Source organism: Dermacentor albipictus, chromosome 8, assembly GCF_038994185.2.
Source record: "Dermacentor albipictus isolate Rhodes 1998 colony chromosome 8, USDA_Dalb.pri_finalv2, whole genome shotgun sequence".
NCBI classification, from domain to species: Eukaryota; Metazoa; Arthropoda; class Arachnida; order Ixodida; family Ixodidae; genus Dermacentor; species Dermacentor albipictus.
This window is the reverse complement of record NC_091828.1, coordinates 125,004,384-125,013,402: the sequence shown is the minus strand read 5'-3', so window position 1 is coordinate 125,013,402 and position 9,019 is coordinate 125,004,384. Positions and strand designations below refer to the sequence as shown.

At 42.4% G+C, this 9,019-nt stretch overlaps 1 protein-coding gene across 3 annotated transcripts in view; it reads right to left on the bottom strand.

Moving 5' to 3' along the window:
* Positions 1-4,132: 4,132 nt before the first annotated feature.
* Positions 4,133-9,019, bottom strand: part of LOC135900764 (ATP-binding cassette sub-family C member 10) — a 45,838-nt gene continuing 40,951 nt past the window's right edge. For all 3 annotated transcript variants that reach the window (XM_065430322.1, XM_065430321.1, XM_065430323.1), the window contains exons 18-20: positions 8,459-8,726; positions 5,951-6,063; positions 4,133-4,640 (exon numbers count right to left, since the gene is read on the bottom strand). In XM_065430322.1, the coding sequence (XP_065286394.1) occupies positions 4,430-4,640; positions 5,951-6,063; positions 8,459-8,726 (592 nt within the window). In that variant the 3' untranslated portion in view covers positions 4,133-4,429. The remainder of the gene's footprint in view (positions 4,641-5,950; positions 6,064-8,458; positions 8,727-9,019) is intronic.

Here is a 9,019-nt window from a genome sequence, read left to right as displayed (position 1 = left end):
ATTTCTCCTTCAAAACTGGAAATAGTATTCACGAAAGAATACCTTGTCGAGCACTTACCTTTGGCACCAGCACCGAGGGTCTACGAGACAATGAAGCAACAGGGCAAGAAGGTAGGGAACATTGTGGAAAAGTAGCATAGTAGTTTCCTACCAATACTACTAGAGGGCACATTGGTGCTGCGATCGCTCAGCTGCAGTGGGAAACATTGGTAGTATACTTTGATTTGTCCGATATTGATGCTTGTGGCTTTATTTTATCTACCTTTATTGGGCTAGGTTTCAAAGTAGTCTTATTTTTCTTAATGCAGAAAGCAATATGACTGCACAGGCACATTTACGGGAGGGAAGGGGCTATTGTGGCTATTGCCTCGGAGATTGTTTGCACTTTTGAGTCTTTCCACATGATTAGACATGATGCACGAAAGGCTTCAGACAAAATTACACGCACAAGTGCAGACACTACAACTTGCTGTCACAAGTGAAAGTGCCTTATCATGGAGCATATGCTTTCATTGGCTTCATTGCCTGCTGGCTTTACATGGTCACGATTAACTATATTCACCAATGATTACGACACTCCCTAATTTGAAATTTGAGCACAGCTATATATGTGTTTTGATTTCACTATACGTTGGCTGGCATGGACAGTCTGTCTCGTACGGCAAGTGTGGCGCGACTGCCTAGATAATCGGGAGATCGCGAAAGGCAGCAAATGGGTGAGACGTGGACTCCCTTATCTCGATGGGACCATCTCGTAGCCGTCGTTGCCACAAAGCCCGTCTTGCGCAGCACTATGCGTTTCTTCTCGCACTTTTGGCAGACCCTCCTCCATTTTCTCCTCGTGCTCTCTTTGCTATCACCATCTTTACTCTCCCGCTGTGCTTTGCGTTCACTTTCATCCTTCGCCCTGTTTGCTTGCAAGGCATGACGCCAAGGCTTGCCGCAGGAATGGGTGCCTGAGAGCTGTGCTCTAAAAATCAAGCCCCTCTGTTTCCCTTCTAACTTATTATGGAGGGCGATCCCATAAAGTCTGGCGCCAGGATTCTGCGACACAGTCGACTTATTTAATTCCGCAAGGAGATTCATACAGCATCCACACATGTCGAAACATTTATCTACACTAAATCATCACATGATCTGGACTAGTTTTGCACATCCGATGGAGGTTGAATTCACGCAAATTGACTGTGGGCTAAGAAGCAGCAGCACAGTCTCTGCTCAACCGGATCTTCGAACAATAAACAGAAACGCAGGCGTCACGTTTCGAGTGCACCATTTTTATGTACCAAACAGAACGGCTGAGGCGCCCAACATTTGGCATTGCACATAGCACAGCGAGATTCATGAAGTAAACTAAACATTGTCTTGTCTGGAGATTCCATATCACTTTATCACTGGAGCTAACAACACAATCTTTCCGAGCTTGTCATTCTTTAGCTCAAGTCAGTGGCTTGCGAACTGCTGTATACATCTCTAACAACATCTATCTCTAATGGCAGCCATAGCTTCTATAACTGTGTACAGCTTTGGTTGTTCAAGAGCTCGTATGGAGGCAGACAATATATATATATATCCTGTGTGAGTCTGATGGCCTTACCTAATCGTGAAGTTATTTGATGCATCCAACTTAGTAGAATTTGATGAATTAACAGATAAATTTTGAACTCATTTTGCCAACTCCTGTGCGGCAAACACTTGGAATTTCATGGCTATGCACATAATTCTTTTGTGAATGCCAAATTATAAAACATCAAGAGTGTTCAGTATACCGAGTTCACTGGGGAATTCAATAATGTAATGCAGAATATGTGCTCTTCAACCATTTGGTGCTCCAAACAGCAAGAAGTGCACAAATCATTAGCAAAAAGACAAGAACCTTGGCAACATAGAAGAAAGGATCAAGACATGTATTCACAAAACTCTCTTTTGCGAATGCCTTCCATAATTGGTCATTGCCTGCCGAGGTCTCGTCGTGCCAGTCACTATCGATCGTGCTGTGGATGCCAGCAAATCTGAGAATTCTCATGAGAATTTTTGTGAATATGAGTTCAGTATCCTTTAGTGGCCAAAGTTTTCTTTGTGTAACACTTGGATGTGTGTGTTGCAAGTTTGTTTATTTCTCCATGCGCACCTTGTTTTAACATAGTCACCTTCAAGCAGCGGAACAATTGCACCATCACACATGCTTTGTAAACAGTGCACAAAATGAAATATATATATATAAACCTCTGCATTGGCAGAAAAAATGACATGGTCGTGTCTAGAAATACACAGAGTGGCAAATACAAGTGGCAAGTATGGCAAGTATTAATGCCTAGAGCACTGGCTTCACTAACACTTGTTTTATTCGCAGCATATCACAGGGAAGAACCACAGCCTCAGATTGTAAAGTTCCATGTTGCCAGTGGAACTTACAGCTGGACTGTGCTTGCTTCTTGAATTCAACTGAACTGCTCAAGAGACATCAAAGATAGCGCAGAGAACCAGAAATGTTGTGTTGAAAACAGTGGCCCACAACAAATTGTAAATCAATGTTTTAGAGTCGACATGCCAACAAATTGTGGAATGTCGTCAATGTCTTCATGGTTCATGCAATCTTCCATCTTATATTTTTGCAGCGAGTAACACTATGAATACCTCACATAGGTGACAAGATGTGTGCCATACATATTAATCTAATTTTTCTCAAGTAGCTCTCACGTGGTTTGACACTGGCATTTTTCATGTTATGGCACAAGTTTGCTAATCTTTAGATAGTCAACATAGCAAAATAGGCATGTTTGCAAAAAAAAAAGAGTTGTGTACTTGTTGAATGATGGCTGTTGCCTTCACGCCTACAGTGCACATCTTCAGGTCTTTTTTTTTTCGTGATTAGCTAGGTACATGACATACAAGAGACTTCATCCAAGGTGTTCCTAGGGTTCACATGGTCTTTTGTGCATCTACATAGTGTTTGAAAGTATAAATATTATTCAAGATTATTTTCTTTCAGGCAATGTGCGAACACTTCTCACTGTCAACATGGCTTTCTTGTTCTCTGCGCCGTTTTGGTTCCTTGTCTGAACATTAGTGGCCCAAGCGGTCCATGAGCGGTCTCCTCCCCAAGATGATTTCATCACAAAACAAAGACGGGGACAACAGGAAAAATTATTCATGACACGCATCATGCAACACAATTAAAACATGCACCGTGTACGAGAACAAGAAGAACAGGAAATTGACACAGCATACATTGTAATCTCAACTAAAATACTCAAGATATTCTCAATTAACATCTGATGAGAGAACACAGCCATGCAAAAACATGAGTTTCGTCTTGCAAGTCAGTACTGTAGTTTGAGTAACCGCTGATATCCCTGCGATTGTACTACTATTCATTATATAATTGTTACTGATGTTCCCATCTCATCACTTCATAAAAATCATGCTGTAAAGTAGAGTATTGAAGCATTCAGATTTAGAAGGAAGGTTAATGAAAAATGTGTTCATCTGCTTACAAAAAGTTTCACTATCTAAAGAGCGCATGTACCGTAGTTTGCTGTCCTTATGTGCTGGTTGTATTTCTGCAGGTGTTTGGTTCTTGCTAGTTTCCATGAAGTTATTACCTTTCATGTTCTATCTGTGCATGTAAACTACTGCCTTCAATGAAGCAAGTTTAGTTGAGTACAGCACACAATGGCACATCCATTGTTACAGGCGTTCTCAACTTGTCTAACTGCATGTTTGAATCATTGATCTGCAGCAAACTTCCTACCTTTGAGTGGAGGGTTGAAATCCTACCAACAAAAACAAAGAATAAGGGGTGGGGAGGAGTTTCCAGCACAAAGTTATTTGGTCAACTGAAGAAGTGATATTATTCATTTGACAAGCAGTAAAAGAATTTACGCTGTTGTATGCTATGGCCCATTCCTACCATAAACACAGAGTTTGTTTTCCACTGTCACGGTTGAAACACGATGACAAGGCCTGCAGAAATATTTTTGTTTATGCTGCCATGTCTGCAAAACATGTTTTATCATTAAGGTATAAATTCGAGCTAGTTGGTAGGGCAACATTTTTTAAGGGAGAAACACAAGAAATGGCACAAGCAATTGGCAAACACACACCTACAGAGAAGCTGTGTGTTTGTCACTACCTTCAAAAATGTTTTATCAGTCACTTCTTTTCAACGAAACTGATAAACTGTAGCACTTTGAATACTTTGACTATGAGTTTGCTGTTCCCTATAAAAGTTAAGCATACTGTCCACTCTGCTACAATACATTTTAACATGCTCAATAAATGTTTAACTAAATTAGTCAACAGAGAGTGTCATGTGCTTTCTATCCTGTTGTCCCCATCCTAACTAAGTTGCACGTAACGCATCCTTGAGGAAGCATTGTTGTTTAAATAAAGCTGTGCCACTACATGAGTTACATTGCGAAGGACGCTATGGATCGGAAAACCCTATTAATGGAACATCGTCGTCGTCTGCTTCCGCTGTCTCAATTAGTACAGTGCCTCCATTCTTGCGAGAGGCTTCAACGAGTGCGCGGAAGTGTCCATTACCAATACGGAGAAGCTTCTGCGGAATGCCGGACTCGATGACCTTGCCGTGAGACATGACTAGGACTTGATCACAGTCTAGAACAGTTTCCACCCTGCATTTTGTTTTAACCAGAGATTTTATTACGTGGGTAACAAAAAAATGAGTTCAACATTTGCAGTTAAGCCAGAACCTAATCATGTTTGATGGCACCATGAATCTTTTTGGTTACATATGCAGCTTTTCAATATCAATATAGCATTTTGTTACTGTCTGCAAGAAACTTAGCTCTGTGTGAAATCGAGCGATCTGTAAAATTTGGAGAAATGACAATTTAGCAGTAAACCTTGTTGTAACAAAGTAGGTTGCTAAAATGAAATAATGAAAACAGATACTGTGAATTAACGACAGGGTATACTTCAAAGGAAATGATGTTTAAGATCATTTTTAAGGATTTAAAATCCTATTAAACATGATGAACCATTATTTCTTTCCTTGATACAAAAGTCATTTCACATACACAGTAGAAGTGCTTTCATACGTTGTGAGAAAGAGCTTACTGACTGGGAGGACGTGCAATCCGAAGTCACTAAAAAATTTGGCAGAGTCAAATGTGTTGACATCTACGTAAGGCGAAGCGTTGCGCAAATTGCTGCAGCACAAGGCACCAATGCGCGCCAAGCTGGTGGGGCCCTGAGCAGCCCGACACACACACTGTCATTTATGTGGCTTTGGCAAGCTTACACTTGCACTCCTCGAGTGCTGGGTCAGCAGTTTTTTCAAGCGGGGTGTTTCGACGAGATATTTCCATGTGCCCACTCGGCGCAAATCATTTTGGCACAAAGCACTAACGTGAGTTGAGCTAATGGGGTTTGAGTGACCCGAGGCGACCTTGCCATTTTCCTATTGCATAGTGTTTTAAGCTGGCGACGGGAAACTGAGACAAAACCTAATTAGTGAGTGACACCGGAATACAATGCCACCAGAGTGAAACATGACAGTCACTTCGTGCCATCTGCAGCAAGGAACGGCTGTGTATTTAGGTCATCCCCTACTAAAAATGTGCTGTGAAACAGATAGGCAAAGAAGCTTATCGCAATAGAGTTGGCAGTGATAGCTGTGAATGGGACATGCAACGACCCGATGGAGATTTGCTCGTACTGGAATATGAAAATGGGTGCGGGCCAGCGTTTTCATATAAGACGGGCGAGGGGTGTTGCGGGGAAGCCGCTGCAGCGGGTGGCCACTGTTCTCGATTGCGCACGCCTTGCATCTTTTCTACATTGTCTAACAAAAGATTAAATTCAGCAACTCCCTGTAATGAAATAACAACTTCATAAAACAAGAAATTGGCTTCTGTAAAACCATGCTTTCATCAGCTGCAAAAAAGAAAGAAAAATCTTGAAAGCAGGGATAAGCGCTCACCTGTGGGCTATCACAAGCATGGTGGTGTCTTGGAATGTGCTTCGAATTGTTTCCTGAATTGCACAATCGGTCTCGGCGTCTATGCCCGCAGTTGCCTCGTCGAGGCAAAGGACCTGAAAAAATTATTGATAGGCATTATGTTAGTGACATAAATGCTTTTATATCCTACAGGTACTGTAGGATATAATACATGGCAATTATACATGGCAAGATTGTGCTTCAAAACCAAAACCACTGGTGACAATAATGATATTTAAAATGTGTTGTATACATTAAAAAACACTTATAATTGAACCTGCACTGCAAGTTTGACAAATAAGTGCAAAGTGTTTTCGCAAAACAAGTTGGAATATAGACAGCTGGGTGTTTGCTTTCGGTGCAAGTATTTCGTCAGGTAGCAGCTTCACTGTGTTCATCGTTTTTCATGACGTTCCGTGTTGGCCATATACTTAAGTGGCTGGATAGGTGCTTTCCAAGTATGCCACACAGGAAACAGTTGCTGTTCTCATATCTGACATTCCTACGAAGAGTACTTACATGGAGTCTACATTCTGTGAACGTGACGAAACTCACTGAAAGATTGCCGTACCCTTCTCACAATCCTGAAGGTTCAAGAACTATGGAGAAACTAAGGGGTTATGCAACAACAGGAGGAGCAAGCACACGATGATGCCAGCGGCCTACTTCAATGAAAGAATAATGGCGGCTAACTTCGTCATTATCGATGCTTACCCACAGCATGCTTGTTACGACTTAGCACAGGTGGTACTGATTGAAGTGCATTCGGCAAGTGTACTTCGCCCAGCAAGTCCCTTTATCTGCCTTCACTGTAAAACCACTGTGGCAGCTCGCGGATACGATATTCTGTTGCCAAGCAGGAGGTCACAATATCGATTCTTGGCTATGCTGGTTCCATTTTAACGGGGCTGGAATGCAGAATACGCTCCTGTACCAAGCTTTGAATATACGTTAACGTATCAAGGGTGGTTGAAATTAACCTAGAATTCTCCACTATGGCAACTCTATCATTTCTCTCAGGTTGCTCTCGGATGTGAAAGCCGATGAATGAACCAATCAAACAATATTCTGTGTAAGTACTTGCCATAAGTAGGGCAGCAAAAGCAAGCAATGTCAGTGGTCTAGTAGACTGCACATTATTTGGGGATGGTTTGCAAAGTTAAAAGCACTGTTAAATTTTCTGAAAGCGCATACAGATTCTTTCTTTCTTCTTGTTCTTCTATTTATGGAGTTAAACGTCCTGAAACTGTACACTTGGCTGCGAGGGGCATCACAGTGAGGGTTCCCGACTGAGTCTGACCACCTAGGGTTTTGGGCTAGCATCGTTTTACCATGGATACGTACCAATTTGCCCAAATGTCAACATTGCTTCACTGCACTTCGTGCACGGCCAGCCAAAGCCCTACACCCCACTTTTTTTACCTCCCTCCTGTGAACCCACTGGCTAGTTTTAATCCTTTGAGTGCCGAGTGTCTTTTCTGCAGTGCAACAAATTCAATTTGTAAGTAATATATAAGTAGGCTTTAAATTCAAATACTATTTATTGGCAATATATATTGCTACATATTCAAAAACCTTAAAATTTGAAAAGTAACAAAAATTGTTATGCAATAATTTTAATTTGGATAATTAGTGCTTCTCAGGCAACATGACATCTTTGTAGCTGCTATTGTCCCTTGAAGACTCCTCATAATTATCATTGAAGTTTGCAGAATCAGAGTTCAGAAGCAGATCTTGATTTTCTGCATTGTTAAAAAAAAGACATGCACGCTTTCCGCACCGATCCGTCACGTCTGAAAATGAGAGACACGAGCAGCAGTGAAAGTCAATAAGCTTTATCCCCTGCCATCCGCCAAACAAAAACAAACCCTACCGTCAAATGTATGTTTCAACTAACTTACGAGTAGATGGCACAACCAGCCTATGGGTGTTTCAGGTTCACAAATTATCTTGAGCATGGCCAGGGGTGCGCACTGCTGACCAGATGAGCATAGTCGGGTTGGGCACTGTGGTATGAACTACAAAGGGCCGCCATTTGAGAAATAGCTGTTCCTAATGTTTACGCTTCTTAAGTGTTCTCATGGTGCACTTTACTAGAGCATACAGTTTTAGAGAACACAGTCCCAGGTTTAATCTGGTGGCGGTGGGTCCTTTTCCTCAAGTTTTTATCTCTTATTTATTCTTCACTACGCTCACGCACTGATGATGGTTCCTTCATGTGGACAGGATGCGGCCAGGTAGCTTTGGCTAGGTGGAAGGGACAAATAAGAGAAATAGTACATTAAACTATACACAGATATAACAAATTGTTGGATATAACTAATATTGGATCTAGCGAAGGTATCCTCACACCGGATTCGACTTCATTATATTCACGTTCGACTGCATCAAAACTGCCTGAAACTAGGCTTTTTATGCGGTCCTGTTATTTAGTTGCAGTTGGCCTTTAACCAGCTGTTCGCTGTAAAACGCTCATTCCTTCTCACTCACCCGTGCCTTGTACAGAAGGGCCCTAGCCAGGGCTAGAAGCTGACGCTGTCCAGTGCTCAGTAAAGAACCGCGCGGCCCCAGGCTTGCTTCCAGGCCTGTGCCTGCTCCAGCGCTGCTGTTGCAGAGCGACCGGATGGTACGTCCCAACTGGCACCTGTCCAGGGCCTGCCAAATCTGGGCATCTGAATGCAGCCCCCGTGGGTCCACATTGTCTCGCACCGAGCCAGAGAACACGAACGGGTCCTGCGGGATGGCCGCTAGCCGAGACCTGCGACAGTTGCGATTGGTAACGGAGGGAAGTGGCTTTAATACGAAGCTTGGCTACAAGATTGTAATGGCAAGCTAACAGAAGCAGTCATTTCAATGGTGCACACCGTGCACACATACTAAAGAAAAAAGGACCAGGCAGAGCAAAAGAGCACTTAAACTAAAACCTTCCTGTCCTTTTTTTGCACTTTGAACACAACTGAAATGAACCGTTACCAACTTACTCAAGCTTCAATACTTGCAGAAGCAGTTACTAAGGCTTGTAGAGGAGCTAGTCTGTCTTCTGTATCCGAG